Genomic DNA, 21,275 nt, shown 5'->3' on the forward strand with positions numbered 1-21,275 from the left:
AAGGAAACTGTGCTGGTGTGGTTTGATCAGCCCTGTAACCACGGGCAGTCAGGCTGCACCTTGTGCCTTTTCCAGCATCTCTGGCATCAGTGAAGGGTGTGGGGATACACTGCCCCATTCTTTCCTGAGCTTCAGAGAAAAGGGACAGTACAGCCAAAAACTGTCACAGACCAACTGCTGTGCACTCTCTGGGAATGAATTTCTGTTCTTTGCCACCAAGAGACTGTTGTTCTGTACTGAACTTCTAATTCACTTTTAAGATGGGGTCTTACAGATGTGTGAATGGGAATATCAGATCTTTCTGAGAGAGCATGGATTTGAACAGTTTCTATTGAGTCTGTTCCTAGCAACTAGAAACACATTCAATTTAGTAACATGACTTCACCATTTTGAATTCAACTTACCTTCCAAGGTAATCTGGTTTTATAGTCACAGTCATCTTCACTGTGCACAACAAAGGCAGAGATAAAAGCCCTCAACAGCTGAGTTGGGCTTGCCTAATTTGGCACATCATCTGAGATGAGTAAAAAGAGGGGCAGGTTGCACCTGTTCATTATGTGATATCAAGGCTCTTCCCATCCTCTGTTCTCATTTGTTTTCAACAGAGAAGACCTGGCATAGTTACTCTCATTAATGGGATCTGTAACTGTGCCAGACTTCAGCCTTTTACCTGGTGTTATCTTGACCTGCTGGCATATCTTTCTAGAAAGATTTCCCTGTTTGTCCAAGGAAATGCCATAACTGGCTGGAAAGGATGAAAATAAAGTATGAGATTTGACACATACTATGGGAATGACTATACTATAGGATACAGTATAGGAATTTATTTCTCATTCAGGAATGAAGACAGAAGACAGGTCTGAATAAAGATACAGGGCCCTCCTGAGCTCAGTCAAATGTCCATTTAAACCAGGATTTTTCCTATGAATTTCCACTTTCCCAGACGGGAAATTTACAACCAACTTATTTTAATTGTTTCTTAGAAACAGAAATTTCATGTTTAGCCTCTTTTTAATGTGGAAATTAAATTGAATTCTTTGCATTTCTGACAGATTTTACAATTGAAATAGAGAAAACATATTTAAAATATCAACTCATCACAATCAAAGGCTCAGGACAGGGGCCTTTTAGTAGAAAACCAACAACTTTCTCATAATGTAATTTTCTTGCCAACTATACTCAAGCCAGTCATGTGACAGTTGAGATTTTTTCTGTTTAAAATAAAACTGGTGTCATACTCACAGTTTGTGAAGATTATTAAGTCCAACAAACATTTCTGGTGTTAGGCAACCAATTCTGTTATTTGAAAGATCCCTGAAACAAACAAAAATCCCATGAAACATTGAGTCTATCTTATTTATATACAAACCTATGTAATCACACAAAGTATTTTTAATACTTAAGGAGTTAGAGACAAATAAGAAATAAAACCTTTTCTCATAATGTAACATAACTGAATTAAATAACTTTTATATTAACATTATTGAGCAATATTCCACAAATCATACTGTGACTTCTAATTTCATAAAAATGGCTTTTTATATATATGTAGTAAATAAAAGCAAAGCAGTATTACAAATATACAGAATTTTCCTGATCTTAGTTATTAGCACCTGCAGTTTTTAACTTAGGAAGAATACTATGCATTTTGCTCCATGCAATATTCAGCCAAAACTGACTTTTTCTTTTTTTTAATGTTTACTCATGTTTCATCTCATTAACAGCAGCCTTTCTAGCTGAAACCACAGAAACCAGAAGGCAATTAATTTTGGAGCTAGTGAGGTCAGTTTTGATAAGCACTTGGCAAGCTCTTTCAAGAGCAATACTGTGGCTTTCTGAGAGCACAAAAAGTAAAAGGCATTACATTCCATTACATGTGCCTACAGAAAGCAAAAAATGTTTTCTGTATAAGCCATACATGCAATATAGTGCACAGGATGCTTACAGGAAGGAGACAAAGACAGGTATAAGCAATCATATTGTTGTAAAAACATGGCAGATTAGAGTTTAATTTTTATGTATTTGGTTTTTCAACCTTGACCCAAATTTTCCTTCTCACCAAGTATATTTTTTAAAAAATAATTGCAATTACATAAGGATTTTAAGTGATCATGCAGTAAAGAAAAATATTACAATTGATGCGAATGTATTTGTTGTTTTAGAATTAGAGGTAGTTTTCTGATTCCTTTATTACATTGTGCAGATTCCATATTTTGCTACTGATACATGCGAACACTAAAGTAATCAAATGGAAGACTAAAGGTTGTAGTTTGACAAATCCAGTTACTGCTTTCATGGGAACACATTCAATTAGCTGGAAAATGAAGGCAATCTCTTTAGAGTTCACTATGAAGTCGTCTTCTATCAGACAAAGAATATATTGTTGTGCAAGTATATGATGAAACTTCACATTAGAATGAAAACATTTTTTAAATGCTTGTCAAAGATACTAAGGAGGGAACAGCTGAGATAATACTGAGGATACAATATAATTTCATGTTAGCATTATTCTTCACATTCCACTAAAAGCTACATAGCAAATCTAAAAATGCAAGTTTAAGACAAGTACATATATATTCATGTACTTATCTTTCTATTAGAAGACAGAAAAAGAAACTACCAAGAATTCTTGGTTGGGTAATGCTTTACTTTTGCCTAGGCAAAGTCTGAACACATATGGAAGAATTGCTTCACAATGTGGGACATAATCTGGGTAGCAAAAGCAGATTTTGTCTACACTAATATATGCAATATGGGTGCATATTTCTTTAAGAGGGGCACGCACTAAAATATTTTTTTTACCAAAATTAAAGACTAAACACTGTTTTCTCAAAGTTTTTTTCAATAAATGTTATTTTCATAAGAAGTTATATAGCAGTGACTGAAATTTCTGTATTGTAATGCATGTTTTCAAAAAAAGTTAACAAAAAGAAAAGGCAACTTACTACACTTTTCCCTAGAATAATACCTGTTACATTAAACAAAATTCAGTTCATATGTACAAAGCTGGTGCTCCTTTTCAGGATTTAAACATTTAACTTACTAATGCTGACTCACAAAGTTGATGCTAGAGAACTCTTCTGTGTTTAATAACCAAATGCCATAATTTTAGTGATTCATAAATTTTCAATTTCCATTAATTTTTGAGTAAACCCTTAAAAAAATTCAGTTTGTCATTCAAATACAAATTACAACAGTTCTCCAAATCCTTCAAAGAAAACATTCTGACAGCCTGTGGCTTGTCTGTCTGACTTGTCATAGGCACTTCTCTGGCAGTTGCCCACATTACATCAGCTTCTGCTTTTCTCAGCATCATTTATATTTTACACAGGAAATAAAAAGATGTGAATGTACAGTCTTAAAGTAATTACTGTATTCAGTATTCAACAGGAGTTTACACTATTTATTCCTTTTGCTCTACTGTCTCCTCCCCAACAGTTGCACACTGAAGGAGAGAAGATATTTTCTCGTTTACCATGGAAATACAGAGATTTCTATCAAACGTGGTAGTCCAGCCGTTAAACAATTCTCTGTCTCTAGATTGCTCCCAGTGTTATTTGTTATTTAGCAACGGGGTTTTTTGAAATTTGGCATGACAAAACTCAACATTGCCAATTCTACTGTGCTGAAGTCTTTTCTTCTCTCTTGTCCAACGCCTGATGGGTTCCTCTCCCTTTATTCCTTTCTCCTGGCTGACCTAAAGGCTGCACCTGTGCAGTCTGTGGATGTGCAGCCCGTGACTTGCACAGGTTTCTGGTTTTCCCACAAGAGGTCAGGGTTGTGTCATTAGAGTGCGCGGCCAAAGCAACAATTAGCGCTCATTTTTATTGCTGTATTCTACTGTTACCCTGTGCACGGAGCCAGCAAGAAAGCTCCAAACCTAATGCTCTTATTTGTGTTAGAAATGTGTATCCTACTCTGTCATTATTATGCAACAGGCTCTCTCCCCAAGCACACTGAAAGTGAGATGCTGGTACTAGAAAACACAGCTACAGCACAGTCAGAGAGAGAAACCTTCTGCAGCGCTCCCAGCACACAGCAGTTCCAGACTGCCACACAGCACAAAAGCAGAGGATTTGCAAAACTCTTCTTCTGTGGATTTGCATTCCTTCTTCTCATCTAAATCTTCCCATCCCACCAAAATAATCCCTGTTTTCTCATAGGTTTTCTCATAAGAGAGCATACATGATGGCTAGGAAAATGCCTGGCATGTGCTGATGGCCTAGTTAGCCAGTGCATGGACATTTGGAAGCTGTCGCTTGGAAAATTATAATTAAAAAAGGGTTCATCTCACTTTTCCTTAGGCTGAGTACTGACCTAAGGATGGTCAGTAGTCCTTGTTAATTAAAAGAAAAATGCCCAGCTGTAGAATCCTACTAACTTAGATATTTTTACCCTCTAAAATGTAGTTTAAAATTCAGCCAGTGCTTCCAAAAGCACTATGAGAACCTTTTCCAAGACAGAATTGCAAGAATGATGGACAAGGAATATACTGTGTAAGATCTTGTTTCCTTAGAAAACCATGATGAAAATAAAAAAATATTAAGCAAAGTCAAGGTTGATGGTAGGGAAAATGGTAGACAAACTCTATATTATGACAAAGTTTCCTTTCTAATAATGTGTTTGATAGGGCTGATTTATGATAAAAGTAAAAAAAAAAAAAAAGCGCAGCACAAACCATTATTCACACACATCTAAACTGTTTAGTGTTATTTCTGATTAATGTCTATAGTGATATATCATCTGCTTACTCATTAATTAGGCATGTTTTTTACCTTTGTAGGGGCATTTGTTAGGACACTTACTGGAGAGTAAATTGATGTTTTTAAATGGGAAAAGGTAAAAAAGAAAAGGAAATGGAAGAAAGAAGGAGAAGAAGGAAAAAAAGGCATGTTAAATGTTAAAAGCAGAGTGTGTGATTTTCTATTTTACAGCCAGTGCCCTTATTTGATTATTGCTTGGTGGCATGCTTGAGTTGCCCAAGGATAGAAATGTCGATACAAACACAATTTTCAGAATAATTCAAATGGAATTAATACTTACAGGCGCTTCAGTTCTGAAAGCCCATAGAAGGCCCCTGGCTCAATTGTGCTGATCAAATTATTCTTCAGATCTCTAGAGAGACATAATAGGAGGAGCAGTTAATTATCATTTTACCTACTTTACCACTGTTACACATGTGGAGTGTGAAATGCAATGCAATTCTAACCTTTATCTGCCTTAGCTAAAACTAAGAATTTAACTAGTAGCATCAAAAACAGTACCCATCTGCAGTATATAAAAACATAATTTTCCAAGTAAGATGGTTAAGATTAGATGCTTTAAAAAATTTTTGTTTGTTTTAATTCTTCTCTTCCTATTTATACTTTTCAAAACAACCTTACCAGCCATACTCGCCCCAGGAAAAAATGTTTTAATCAGTGTGAGTGAATGAAATAATTAGTCAGCAAAGCAAGAGCCTTTTAGCTTGCTTATTCATTGTACTGTGCACTTTATACTTAATAAATTTCTCATTTCCACCTAGTGTAGGCAAAGAAGTTGGCATGTGAGACAAAGAGACAGGTGATGTTTCTGTTCTGAAATACAGTTTCTCCTATTTGGCAGATTGTTGCTTCATTTTGCACTTGCTGACAATCCAGAGGATTGGCTGTTTTACTGATAAAGAATATTTCAGTGGCATTAGTAATCTCATCTGCTCTTGACACAGAGCTTGGGGCAAGACACTGCTCTCAGCTCAGTCCCCACAGAGATTTACTACTGAAAAGTCTCCAAGACTTTTGTGATGTGAACCCTGAGGAAGTGCCTTCAGTGCAACCAGATAAGCAGGCCTAGGAGACAAATGCTGTAAATTCTTGTAGGCTGTGTTCATCTGATAATTTGCAATTCATAGGGAGCAACTGGTGCTCACCAATTTCAGTGCTGTTTCTCAGGCTGGTCACTTCCAGAAATTACAGCATATACACTGCTTGACTCTGCCAAAGCATGGATGGAGCAACAGCCACGAGAATAATCTTATTTCTGACTTTTTATTTTACTGCAGCTAAAATTCACACTAGCTGAAGTCTTGAATCCACTATCTGTGTTTATCCTGAATAGGATAACATTTCATCCCAAATGTTTATTTCACAGAAGGATATTTTTTATTTTCAAAGTCAAAATCAAAAATAAGTATTTTTGCACTTTTCTAGTCATTTTTGCACATCTCTTGAATACAGTTCCAAAATCTTGTGTCTCACACCCATTCCATTGTAGCAACAATGTCCATGAGTGATTTGTGCCTAACTAAGATCTAAGCTGGACTCTTTAAGAGTCTAGTTCAGCTTTCAGCCTGCAACACAGTATTTAAGAAGTCTGAGAATTGGAAGAAACTTTAGGGAGTTTGTTTAATGTTTTGTGGTCAAACATTCTCATCTTAGTTCCCTGGTATCAGCAGCAGCTACTGGATTTATTTTGTTTTGTCTTAATTTGCTCAAGAAGTTCTGACCATTTCTTTAACTGTGAGTTTTCCACACCTTATAATAAATAAAACTGTTTAAACAAAAGCTCTGCACCCTCTCCTCCAGAGTTAACTTGCAAGGACAAGTCTTTTGTATGGCAAAAACTAATCTACACAAGTGTTTATTCCTTTGATGATTTAGGGTTTTTGCTCTGTGGGTAACTCAAAGCCTCATGTTTTTTAACATTCAAATATTCAATACTAAACATTTGTCTACTCCTTTTGCTTGTACAGTATGCTAATTATGTAACTATTCAGGTCAAAGAAGTTATTTAACTTGCAGAAGTAAATCCATATAAAAAAGACTGGAAGAATACTATTTTCATCATGGAACAGCTGTATTCTTAAAAATCATAAGAGAAAGCAAAAACCTGTCTCAAGCTTTACACTGAAGTGTTTACTCACTTGTAAACAACCTAAGAGGCTTAGTACATATGCAAATATGTGCATTTTAGGCAGGGGACACTGCCAATTTTAATAAGTAATCTTTATATCAATTACATACATTCTGTGTTAACTGTCACCTCATCTAAATATTCTGCAAGTTGCAATCAGGCAAAGTGATCAATTCTTGTAGTCAAGAGAGGTAACAGCTCAGAAGAAATATAAAATAGTCAGGGTAAGTGGCAAGCTGTTGACAGGTGAGTTTTAATGACAGTCAAAATAACCTAGCAGGCAAAAGGCCTTCCATTTACTGAAATCTTCTATGTTCTAGTTAATGAAAACTCTGCCTTGTTTCCCCAAACTTGTAACCACATAGGAAAAACCAGCATAATCCTCAACTATCACCTACAGGAAGAAAAAAGGTCATTTCATGTTAGTAGAAGGTGGATCATTTCATGGAAAATGTCCATCACTTACACTGTCATAAACAAGACATTTGGTCTCCTTATTTTTGAATTTACACTTAAAATAGGAAGGTCATTTTTGTAAGGATATTCTCAGAAAATTGTAGATGACTACACTGCCCACAATTCTGGCACTTTCTTAGTAATTAGTATTATTGCATAATGTTTCTATATAATTCTGGCCTAACAAAATTGGTGTTTCCATCCTTGTGACCCTTGAGCACTTCTTTTAATGTGATTAAAATTAATAAATAAAATTATCACAACTGCTGAACACCTAATGTTTGTACTTCTGCATTAGGAGATACCAGTTGCTTCCCACCCACTTGTGTTTTTTACTAAATTAGTATAATTAAAATATTAAATTAGCTTCTCCCATTTTCTGATTTAGAAAAAAGTTTGTCATATTGAAGCCTTATAGCAATTAGAATTAACTTGCACTGAGCTAAATAAAGAACCCAGAGTAAATCTGGTTGTATGTTTACATTTTTTCCCCAAGAGCTACTGCTGAGGTTTGGCAAAAGGTCATGATCCAAGACAAGCCAAAGAGCAACCCAGGCTGGACCACACACATGCACCTATACCAGACAAGTAATTTTATCATCAACCAAAAGCAAGAGAGAAGGGAAAGAACCCCAGTATCATAATATTGAATGACCACAGTGTGACCCAGTTGAAGTCCAAAAAGAAAGCATTTTCTAACTAACAGTTACGATTTTCCTTCATTTCTGATGCTGCATTCTAACTTTAAAGTATCTATTCTGAATCTGAATGATGTGTCATTAGTGGTGTGGGAGTATAGACATGAAAATAAATCAAAACCAAGTGCCATGTACAAGTACAGATAGAGGGAAGCTACAGGAAGTTAGCTATAGTCATACAAACTGCAGCACTTAGATCCAGGCTGCAGAGCTGCAAAAAATCAAAATGGGACAATATTTATTGAACTATATTTCCCTTAATATCATTAGGGTTGCTAGATAAACTTTCTGCAGGGTACTCTGATCTTAACTTGACCTAAATAGGTAGAAGAACAATATAGAGTGGACTCTGTTATCATTAAAAAACAATCTCAAATGGTTACAGAGGAGACTTTCCTTTTCACCTGCAAGTCTGAACTTACATAAATTACATACAGCAACCATTAAGCACTGTCTTCTTATCTGTAGGTATTTGCAAATAATCGGCCCATAGGTAAATACAATCAAGGATTCCTTTACTAAGGACCACAAGATGCTGGGAGTTTATCAATTTACACATTAAGCTTTCAAATGACTTTTACTTTGTTAAGAGAAACCTTAAGAAAAATTGCTGACTTGATGCAGGGGAATTTGTGTTTGAAGTATTCATTTCCTGATGTCTTAGCTGAGAGGTAAATGAAACAAGAGGAACAGGCTACTAATGGGACATCACAAGAACATTTAGTAACTACTCCAGGCCTCTCAGCTATTAGACATCTTCTGTGGCCAAATCCCCAATTATCTGAATGTATTCCTGAGATTCTTGATGCTTCGAGGTCACTGTGTGTACTTACACAGTACAGAACATAGTGGGCAAAAGTTCACTGAAGTATAGACAGTCCATTAACAAAGGAATCCCTTTAACTTAAACTATATTCTGAGGATTTGTACCAACATATTTGCCTTCAGACGTTGCATATTCTTTCTCCAACTTACAATATAAGTACTGTAGATATTTTGAATACATGTTCATAACAAAAATATTCAACTAATTCCAGGACTGTGTTCAAATTCCTGACATTGATACATCTTTCATAAAAAATTATAGGTTGTACCAAGAGGACATCTGTGTTTAGAAAGCTGTCATTATGGTGCTGCAAACTTTCCAAAAAAGCCCTGAGAAGAGCAATCAGTTGTTGAGCAGATGCCAAATACCAACTAAGTATGACTGACTTTCCACATTTTGCATATTACTATGAAACAACAACAGACAAAAAACAAAATAAGGTCGCATCTTCCACTTCTTTCTCATGTGAAATATTACAGCTGAACTGAATGTCACCTTTGCCAAGAAATGAATGCAGACTTGAGATCTTTGAAGAAAAGATTATGGTCACTGCAGTGGGAAAGAGGCATAGCCAGTGATGGAAGACAAGAGTTAGCACCTATTCTGCCATCAACAGTCAGGGCTGGCACTCCTGGATACAAGAAACAAGAATTAAGTTGATATTGGCAAAATGTGTTTTGAAGACATTTCAAAGGTACCTATCTGTATAGGAGACAGTAACTTGCTGTACTTTGGTGGTAGAGATATAATCAAAACTTATTTTCATCTCCATTGCTGGTAAATGCATTGTTGGAAAAACATATCTCATTAAACAGGCAGGTGAAGTAATAGCAGTTACCTGGTACTATCATCAGTAACTAAATTAACTAAATTGCTCCCATGGAACTCCAGAGCTCATTTGTAGTCTTTATTTAATTTTTTTTTTCATTATGAGAATGGATATTTAACCTACTTTCCAGAATCAGGAAAGTAATGGTTACATCTCAGTTAAATTCCAAGAGATAAAGACAAAACTCTTTCCAGTTAGAAACATCAGATAATAAACATAAATATGCACAGAAATATGCACAATAATTGTCCAATAATGGTCTGCCTTTCCAGACACAGAGACTATAGGTCTTTTGTTTGTTTAACATGCTGATGATGCATTTTCCTTTAATTTTCCCTTTTTAATCCAAGCCATTACTGATTGGATTCCCTAAAACAATAGACCCTAAACACTAGACAAAAACAAGACTGCCATCCACTCAAGGTGCTAATGAATGATCAGAGGTTTTAGACCCATCACTTGATGGCAATTATGACATGCAGAACAACAGAAAGGTCATCACACTTTGGTTTTTAATTTAAGGCTGATGACTCATTCACAACAAATATGCTGTGGTGATTTGGCAGTTATTCATTATTTAGGAACATGCCTAAAAGTGTAAAAAAAAGTACTAAGAATGGCAGCTGAAACAGAACAAAGAGAGGCTTTATGGTAGTTTGCTAGCTCAAAGAATCCCATAGAATGTTATAAGTTATTTCATTTTCACAGTAATAGTCATAGAGCAAGAATGTAAGACTCAAAGTATTTGAACTGAAGAAGCAGCATGCCAAGTGAAAACAAAACCCTAAAAAGTTTGGAAAAACAAGATAAAAAAATATTGACTTGCAGTACAAATTTTTTGATACATTTTTATGAATGTATATGATAGAAAATAACATTTTAAAATATTAATTAAGGCAGGTTCATTCTAAATATAGCATTGACCAACCAGAATATAGGTGCAAAGATGTTTGGCATCTGCCTCTACTTTCAGCATTTTGTTATTGATAGCTCAAATTTAAATGCATTTTCAAATAAAGAAAAACCATCTACACCTTCCAGATTCTTCTACTTTGGCATGTTTATAAGAAATAAAAATTCAGAATTCCAAACATATGCAACTGTTCCTATATGTTTTCATTTTTATGCCACAAACCCAGACATATGTGGTAAGATCACATTAGGCACAGGAGCAGATGCTTGGCACTTGTAACCTGGGGACTGAAGACAGAGTGGCTGTGCCACCCAGCACCCAGGGAGGGGTCACTTGGAGCAGTTGTATGGGGCTAAACCAAGACTGAAAGGGCAGAAGAAATAAATGCTGAGAGCTGATGAAGTGGGTTTCAGTGCCCACAGCTCTGCAGTGCCAGCACAAAATGCCTCCCTTTCTCTGTGAGAAAACTGTAAGGAAAATTTAAAAGTCAGGAGAAAAGTATCCTCAACCATATTTTTTTAAAAATGAAACACATGGGTAAAATAAAATGTAAAACATAGAAAGTGTGTAAAACACACTTTCTATTGAGAAAGATTTCAGCTCCAGTTGTAGGAGTTGATATTCCACATTCTAAGACTGCATTGCTTTGGCTGTTACAGATTTCCATCACTGTATATTCAACATTCCTAGGTCACATTTCAAACTCTAGTGTAATAATACAAAAATAACATGAAACACTGGAAATTTATCCAGAACTTTCAAAAGTGCATCTGAATTAATCTTTCATAATAAAATATAGAGATTTTAATTTTTATACCAAATCATCAGAGGTATCAGTGTAATGAAAAGGTGTTTTTTTAGATATAAGAACCTTAAAATATACATCCATCATATCATGGAGTTTTGGGTGGGGCATTTTTTAAGGAAATATTTGATTCTTTTTTTTTTACTGTATCAAGATTGAGTTGGAAAACCACAAGTGATTCATTATTGAATTTCAATTTGAGATTTCATGTCTTAAAACATCCAAAGAAAAGAGGAATGATTTTTAGCCTGAGGTGTAAATGAAAGATAAGTACCTGCAGATGGCAAACAGATTAATCTAGGAGTACTTCTGAGCCAAAACTAAGACAGTTTATTAGTCAGTGCGGATCAAGAAAATAGGAATAATTTTTCTACAACATTTATTTCACTGTATTGTTTTCATAATAGAGAAGTAGAACATTTCTAAACCCAAGGTGAATCAATTAAAAAATGTCAAGGAGCAGCTCAATCTTTCTTCCTACTTACTTTTGCTACAGAGTTTCATTAAAAGAGTAAGAATCTTAATTAACAATATCACAAAGAGCATGGACCCTGAGATACTGAGTCCAGGGACCTGCAGTAATTATTCAGCTCATGATGAGGGAACACTGCAGTAATCTCCACCCAACTCCAGGAACCATCACAGTCAAAGCTGTTCCTCCTATTTACCCGAGAATATGGCAACACCCAGATACATGCCAGCATCATACAGAGAAGGAAGCCCTTTCCAGAACAGGAGGGGGGAAACAAATGTAGAAACCTTCTGAAAACTTAATTTGGTCAATGTTAGAGGCAACACTAATTGCACAGAAATCCTGTCAATTTAAACTGCCAGTAAGTAGTTTAAGGATAACAGGGAAGAACTACCTATAAGCAGTTTACCTCAGAGGAATTAAATCTTGCTGGAAGACTGGTCTGACAATCCTTCTGCAGAAGGCCCTGTTTTATATAAACTGGGTCTGTGGTAATACCATAGACAAATTTTAGTTTTTCAAAAACCAACCACATGTGCTAATGAGAAGGCATGCAGAATTGTCTTCTGCAGAAATGAAGGTTAATGTGAGCCCTCTGCAGAACCTCCTTGAGTATTTTCAGTGCACAGTTTATAAATTTGCACTTTCATGTAGGTAAATATCAGAAATTTAAAACTACTTTTTGCTAAGCTTTCATGTAAAATACAGATGAGCAAACTACAAGGCTGAAAAATAAGACCAGTGGTTCTATGTGAATGTATAATTTCTACCTATTCTTTAAACTCATTGCCATATACTTTGTATTCAATACAATGCATATCTTGAGATTTTCAAGTAAAAATTCTTTTAAAGAAGCTAAAAAATCTTATTTCTTCTATCTCAGAACTGCCAATAGTAATTTCAAGCCAAAATATATTCTATTATAAATAATAATAAGGCGGCATATATTTAATAACCTGCCTGTGTTAGTCCCACTTGAAATGTTATTTTTCAATTATTTTTATGCCTTGTTTCATCACTAGTGTTTTAGGCAAAATCATAGGGTTTTAAAATAAATTTTCTTTTGCTTATATAAAAGTTTCAGTTATTCAGCCTTAGGATATGAAAAGTCACTGAAAAACCAAAAAAAAAAAATCAACACAGACATAATAACACACAATAGTAGCTGGGGCCACAGGAGCACCCACAGGTCTTCACAGCCTGAAAGAATACCAAAAAAAATGGAGGAAACAGGAAAGGAAACACAAAAAGAAAAAAAAAAAGGATGCAGGGAAAGATGTTATTGTTGGAAAAATGTTATTGTTGGAGATGATTATTGCTGAAAGTTGTTGGCATGTTTTGTTCCATTAGGCATCCCTTCCTTATCAATCCTTCTCACCACACAGAGTAACAGCTCTTTTCCCAGCTTGTTTACTCATATCTTATTTCATGGCATCTCTTCTACTTTCATTACATTGCCTCTCTCTCTCAGGCTGTCAGAAATAGTGCTTTATTTCCACAGGATTCCTAGGTCAGGCCTGGGATCCAGGTATTCTCTCCCACAAATAAATCAGTTTACCATCAAACCCTCCTCCAGGCATGCAGGGCACACAGACTCTGGTGGTCAGGTATCAACAGCCCTGCTAACACCTCCCAGGGCTGCTGGGAGAGCTGCATTACTGAGCAAGAGCCTGGTGGAAGAAAAGGGACTTTGTGGCAGCTACTTTAAGACATGTATTTATAAATCTGCACTTACTACATCTAAAGGATGACAGCATCTGACACAAATCATGTGTTATCTTAATGACATCACTATATAAAATTTCAGAGGGATATATCATTGTGGTGGGCTGACCTTGGCTGACTGCACATCAGACTAAGAGAACTATTTGTGGTCCTAACGGGAAACAGAAGCAGAGACATTCATAAATTCAATTAAGTGATGTGCTGAAATACAACTAAACTATGTTACGTAAATTAAAAAAAAAATCCCAGGAAAAATAAATATCGTTCATGATTTAGACAGCCCTATAAACTAACTTTACAAGTGAGTTTATTTTATATTCCTGTCACTTATTACAATATTCAATTTTTATATAGAACATATTTTATATTTTTCCTAATATACAATGCCCTGATAAAACTATTAATGTTTGTACTAAGGCAAGAACAATTTTGGTGTCTAATCAACTGTTTCATAAAGTAAAAATTTATACTGCAGGAAATTATTAAATCATTATTTAAATTATTAAAAAATTTATACTATGACTCAACAACAAAAGTTCAAGCAAAACTCGTAAGAAACACTGCCAAGTAGTTGTACAAACCTGCATTTTAAGAGGTATATAAAAATAATCCCTTGGAATCACAACTCTTGCATCACATAAATGTATCTAAACCAGCAGACTATTGCACTGCTCTGGGTCAGGAATGCAGCTACAACTGACCCCGAGGAACTGGCATTTTATTTAATTGTACAAGTGTTTTGCACTAACAGGAAAGATGCTTTTAATTCTAAATTGACACCAAAAGTGATCTGCAAATTATAACCTTTCATTCCATCCTGCAGCATCTAGCACAACTTTCTTTCATTCTGTTTCTAATCAATTCTCTCACCCTTAACCACTAGTAATTTGCCCTGTATTTCATTCCCTTTGCTTACATTCCTATCCTCTCAATTTAAAGAAGAAATTCCTGGCTTTTGTCATGTTTGACTGTTTTCTGTTCATACAGTAACTGTAATAATTTTGAATATGTATTTCCACTAAACAATTTCCCTGGGATTACATTTAACAAAAATACGTGTCTTACATTCATTCCTCCCATTTTGAAACATTTTAATCTTTTACACCTGAAAAGAAGCACACATTTTTTTGCCCTTTTAAAAGGTGATGGATCCAGTGCCTACTCGTAAAACACTTCACAGCACTAGACTGGGATCTATCTAATGTTTCTAGACAAAAATAAAAATAGCTTCTTAACATTTTTGTCCAGAAAAATGAATTATTGAATTGTGATTTATGATCATCACTTGAAAACTTCATTCTACTAAAAAATGTCATTATATTAATTCTTCTATAGTCTCCTTATGAAACTTCTAGATACTAGAACAATTAATGTGATATATAAAGATACATATTATTATTAAAGTCATAATATATTAAATCATATCTATAAAGGCAAAAATATCCTGATTATAGGAGACATATGGAGCACAAAGATAATGACCACTGTACCAGTGAAATACAATAGCATAGAGATTGCCTCAAAGTATTTGAATTAAATAATATATACAATTTTAATAGTTTTATATAATAGTAGTAGTAGTCATAGTAGCAGTAAATATGTAAGTAATAATTAATGATCAAGTTAAATTAGATCTTGTATTTCAAATATCTCCTGCATCTCTTAGTGAAGGAAACTTGCACAGATGAGGCTTCACTAGTCCTTCATAAACTAAGATTTATATTCCTAAATATCAGTAGGGCTACACTTTTCTTATTCCTCCAAAGACTCCGATAGGATGGCCAACAAAACAACATCCACCAATGGAAAAATTACAAAGCACTACAGCTTTATTATTCTCTATTGTTTTAATAACAAAAACTATGTTCTTTTATTTGAAACAATATTAACTGCTCAGTATGCAATTTGGATTGTGGTACATAAGCCTCTCAACTGATCTTCTGCAAAAGCAACTCTCCTCATGGTTATTTTACTTCAAGAAAAATAAACTTGACCCTGGACCCTGCTATGTCTCCTTATTCAAAACCACTAAAATACTTCTCTCTTTAGGAGACATTTATTAACAGGGAAACAATGCTGTTTCAAAGTGACATTTCCTTTCTACATTGTCATTTTTTTCAAGTGATCTCAAACCTTTTCAGCTGAACACTAGCTCTGCACTGCTGATTTCAATTCTAGGTAATTGTAAATTGAAGTTCTCTCTAACTATTTGTACACTAGCAGAATCCAACTGTTTTATTAAAAGATGACTGGAAATCTCCCTAAGAGATGGCCTGATGTAAAACCTGTTACCAGGGAGCAGATCATTCCAACTTTTCTATTTTAAATTTCATTTCTGTTTTGAAACTTTGAGAGAGAATTCCTGATAATTGTTATTATAACTCACCTCCACAGATTAGTAATAGTTGGCATAGAGGTCCATAAATAATGCACATGTAGAGATTCTTCCTTTTCTAGGTTATTTTCATTTATCCAATATTGAGACATAAAATACTTGTTAAATTCATACAAGCAGTATCAGTAAAGAATGCTGGGGCACGGCCAGTCAAGTAATTTAAAGCATTCTCAAACTGGCACACAAACGTTGCGGAAACAAAAAGCAGGACTGGATAATCTCTTCTTCAAATCAATTGCCCTGAATGGCAGAAATAATTTTCAACACTTTCAAGTACTCAAAGCATTTCAAACTCATTTAATGCTTAGCAGGGCCATGACAATATACACCGGTCACCCAGAGCATGGCAGGGAAAGTGTTGGCCTGGGTCCAAAAAAGCACTTAGACAACTAAAGTAAAACTTGAGTGGAGCATTGGTTCTAAGTCCCAGAGTGCAATTCATAGCCCCCACTTCACCTCCTACGTGTCCGAATGCTGCAGCTACTCCAGCCTGCCCTTCTCAACTCCCCAAATTTCAGACAGGGTGCTGGGCATGCCCAACACCTCAGAGCCTGGGGACTCACAAGAACCCTTTTGGGATTTGCAGGCAAGACCTGCAGACACCATGGCTCTCTGTGGGGCCAGGCAGGCTAAGAGGATGCCATCAGCAAAGCCATGAAAGCAGAGCACAGCCCAGCATCCAAGGGAACGGTGAAATATTGCCGTGCATCATTCCTACAAGAGCCAATTACAGCTGGAGAAAGGGAAGACACTGTTCTGGTACCATCCTCACCCAGAAGGGATGGATAACTACATTTGAAATACACAGGAGCTAAAGAAACTGGCTGGAATCTCTGTTCCCTAAAACAGTATTTTTATATGTTATTGAACAATTGTTTACAGCAAAACCCATTATCTCCCTGTTAAAGAAATACCCTTGGCACTTGTCTGCTTCTGTTCTTTCCTTTCTGGCCTCATAAATCTTGAACACTTGAACACATATTGGCACAGCTCCACTTCAAGAAGATCTACATTCTGGTTAAGGCCTTTTCCACAGAGGCAAGTGAATGTGTGATGTTCTCAGGCTGAACCTGAGTCCTTCTCTTCCAAAGCAGATACTCCAGCCAGCAGGCCAGTACAGAAAGCAGTTACCTTCTTTTAAGACCACATTTCAAATAAAATATGGAATCAGTTATGCCTATAAAGGTTGGAATGGTTACAGTAGAAGTATTAGTCTGCAAATCCCAGCCCCAGGGAAAAAAACTTGTCAGGCTTCAGCGCTTCTGAAAGGCTCAATGCCTGTTCAGTCCCTCAGCCATGATGGCTGGTTTGGATACTCTTCTTGCAAACCTAATTCTCCCTGTTCACTGTATAAAGAGCTTAGGCCTCCAAAGAATAGCTGGGAACTACATTTTGAAAGCCAAGTATCTGTTCTACCCTTGACAGTGCTGAGAAGCACCAAGTCTACTATATCTGGTTGCTGATGGGAGCTTTAGCAACTTCCTCAGCAAGCAAGCTGCTAAATTTTCTGTTTAAGGGCTGTATATATTATTTACTACCTATTTGGCTGGGTTTAGTTTGTTTTTAGCTGTTTTCAGATGCCTTTGAAATAGGCCAAGACAAGAATCAATTTTCTCTTCAATCCAGCAAGGAAAGCCAAGCAAGACAGGAGTGGGAAAGCAGAGCAGAAAGCATAATTAATGTGACACTTGCTCCTTTCCAACGCAGAGTGCTAAGGTACATGCTTGGGATGCAACTCCAGTTTCTAAGTAATGGCACAGTGCAATACCCATAAGAAACACTGCAGGCAATGCTTCTAAAACCAATTTATAATTTTTATAAAGACATGGAATATGAGGCTAAATATGATTTTGCACTTTTTCCATATTTAAAAACATTTTTTAAAGGGTTAATTCTGAAGAACAGTGTTTTCCTCTGGAACAATATACAGTATGCGCGTATTCCATTCTTATCCCTTTCCCTCTACTGATAAGTGGTGGGAAAGGGCAACTCAGAAAAAATGTCATCCCGTATCTGTCTCCCACTCAGCACACACTAACCCAATTCTCAAAAATCTCATCAGTGTTCAGCTCATTAAATTCAACTGAAAGATGAGAACGAAACTGCACCACTAACTGTGCACAGTTTGTGTTTACCAGCAAGAACACTGTATGTAGTGTTGCTTACAATGTGCCTTGTAGTTAGGAAGCATTCTTGTTGGCAGCTTCGACAATTTATCTATTCATATCAGAGTGAAAGAGAGGCTGCTTTAAAACTGGTGCTCCTTGCCCTAATGGGAAAAGAAGAATATTAAAAACTATTACAGTGAAATCTCTGTTGCCATCAAAAGGTTGTTGATTCAACAGACAAACAACTTAGTGTTAATGATTTAACAAAACATTTTTCACACAGATTACATGCTCATCTGTCAATATATAGTATTTTTCACATCAAGAAACTGAAGATAATTTGATTTTAAAATGTCAATTACAAAAAATTGTGTGAAAATCAAATACAATGCCGAAGCAATTATGCTCTTACCTAGGCAATGTAATTAAAAACACAAAGAAAAGAAATGTTGTCGTTGTTTGGACACAGACTCATTAACAAGAGGACTGTCCTAAAAGGAAAACAGTCTTGCTGTGAAATTTTTCAGCAGTCTTTTGATTTGAAAATACATTTATTAAGGTAAACACATAGACCCAAATTTAATCACTCACTTGTCTCTGTTTTGAAAATGTTCAAGCACGAGGGAGAGAAGGTAAGAGGCTGATTTTGACTTTGTGAAAGTAACTACACCAACACATTCCTGCCAAATTGTGTATGAAGTAAGATCAACATTACACACTATTTCAATCATCCTAAACTCAAGAAAAATAGAGCTCATACAATAATCAAAATAGTAGAGAGCAGTTAAGACTCTTTCACTTACTTCGAAAATAAGTTTTTCAGCTCAAGAAAAGTCTATTAAAACATCTTGATTTTGAAATTGCCACCATACTAAAAAAAAGCACATGCAGACATCTATTGAACAGAGCACCAAAAAATGAGAAGCTTATCTCCCTCTCTAACCGCAAGCCTCAAAAAAAAATTCTCATGTATCCTGAAAATTAAAAAATAAGTAATTTTATCAACATGTGTTAATAAAAATAGCCTCAAATACAAGGTAAATATTATTTTAACATTATATAGACACTCTCCTGATAACTTAAAATATTCTATATTGTTTCTAAGAAATTTAAATGTAAATTATTTATCAAAACATGAATAGTCAACAATGAAAGTGATAATGGAATTTTTATGCAGGCTTCAAAAATATTTTGCAGATAAAGTCAAAATCTACAAGTCAAAAATCCAGCAAAACCCATTATCATTAGACAAATTCAGCAATTTTAGTTGCAATCATGTATGTATTTCTCCATAATTGATGATGCCAACACACTTGTTTTTTATGCATTAAATAGAAAATTTATTATGTATTTAGCTATTCATTTTATTGCTTTTGGCTTGGTAAATGCTGCTTTTGGCTTGGTAAATGCTGAGTGTTGGAAATGTTGACAGTTGACAGGTAGAGTTTTTTTACTTTGTTTTGAATGAAGGCTCCTCTTGGGTAGAGTTGAGCTAAATATAGTCACTCTAACTTTGAGTCTATGCAATGTGTGGGTGTCTGATCCAAACCACATTATATAGGTGGCATCAATTAAAATTCTTCTGTGACACAATACCTACAAGTGCAGAGAGTAAATGAGAATTAGGTAATTCAAAAAAGGAATTCTCATATACCAGTGGATTCTGAGAGACTATGTACTGAACTGTGTACCCATTTCAGTAGGGGATTATCTTTCATGGCAAGATAATAGAATTTAAACATTTGTATGGGTGATTAATTTGCCACTTTTGTAATTTGGTTGTATCTTCAATGTTGGAGTTTGTCAGAGGTTATAGTACTGCAATTCATCTGATCAACATTTAGAGTAAGTTGTTACTCTTGATCCATTAGCAGGCTGGGGTAGTAGAGTACCTGTTAACTATTTAGAACCACGGGGTTGGAGAACCACTAGCCATGACCAAGTACTGCTACATTCCACTAAGCTGACAAAACTGACCATTTACGTGTTAAAAAAAATACAGAAGTTGATATCCAGGGTTGCATCAACTAGAACTAAAAGTATTCTTGTACTTCTATATATTTTTTGGCTGAATGATTTGTTTCCAGGAACAACAACAGCAACAAAGGAAAATACAGAAAACTCCAGAAGGCCCCAGACAAGGCTGGAGCTCTTTTGTGCTATACAAACACATTTTTTTCCTATTCTGGATATATATAGAATGACAGGTCATGAGATCACCCATATACAATCATTTGCAGGATCAGCCACAGCTATTATGTTCCCTGCCCTAAAGAGATCAGATTAAAATTCATCCAAGTTTTGACCTCTGAGAGACCAGAATGAAGTCAAAGAAATTCTTGTCTTATAACTATTTCAAACACAACAGAAATACAGAGTAGAAGCTGAAACAAAACTTAAATAAAACATGATTTGCATAAATGAAAGTGTCCCATATTGCTCTGATGTTGGAATTCATTTTAAGCTAATTCTATAAACTGTGAGCATTTCTCTGGGCACAGTCTCTTCATGATACTGATTACACCAAAAACCTCCTTCCCAACTAATCTGTTCATTCTGACTTAACTAATGTATATGTGACACCAGTATTAAGGATCTGCACAAGATTTATAGGCTACCACAGTATGTACTCATGCCAGTAGAGTCTTAATTACTTTCAGAAAAATGGGGAATGTGACGACCATGTTTATTGTTATAACCTTTTTTTCTTTTGAACTAATCAAACACAGCTTAAATAATTCACTGGGAAGACAAAATATTCATAAAAGCTCTACAGGACAGCAATTCCTGATGGAAATATCAGAAATCTGCAGCTGAGTAGCAGAAAAAGGTTGTCCCACATCTGAAAAAACCCCATCAAAACAAAAACTCAACAACCCAAACCTGGCATAGGAGAACATTTCTGGTATTTATAAATGTCTGCTGTGTCACCCAGAAAACAGATAACTACTGTGCAGTGTATTAAGATCCTTAGTCCAGCTGGACCATTTGTTTCTAAGCTTTAAAAACCATTTCAAAAAATACAAAGTATTTTTAATGGATTTCAATGGTCTCTTTCTTCTCTTACACAAAATCACTCATATGAAGGACGTTTTCTTAAAAACAATCCGCTATCCAGGTCCACCCTCCCAGGCATGTCCCTTGGAGCTGTTCCCAA

At 35.5% G+C, this 21,275-nt stretch overlaps 1 protein-coding gene across 1 annotated transcript in view; it reads right to left on the minus strand.

The window, feature by feature from the left end:
• The window catches only part of ADGRA1 (adhesion G protein-coupled receptor A1), a 253,537-nt gene that overhangs the window by 156,421 nt on the left and 75,841 nt on the right, over positions 1–21,275 (minus strand). Inside the window, exons 3-4 of the mRNA XM_021536446.3 lie at positions 5,044–5,115; positions 1,243–1,314 (exon numbers count right to left, since the gene is read on the minus strand). Of these exons, the coding sequence (XP_021392121.3) occupies positions 1,243–1,314; positions 5,044–5,115 (144 nt within the window). The remainder of the gene's footprint in view (positions 1–1,242; positions 1,315–5,043; positions 5,116–21,275) is intronic.

This window comes from Lonchura striata, chromosome 7, assembly GCF_046129695.1.
Source record: "Lonchura striata isolate bLonStr1 chromosome 7, bLonStr1.mat, whole genome shotgun sequence".
In the NCBI taxonomy this organism is placed as follows: domain Eukaryota; kingdom Metazoa; phylum Chordata; class Aves; order Passeriformes; family Estrildidae; genus Lonchura; species Lonchura striata.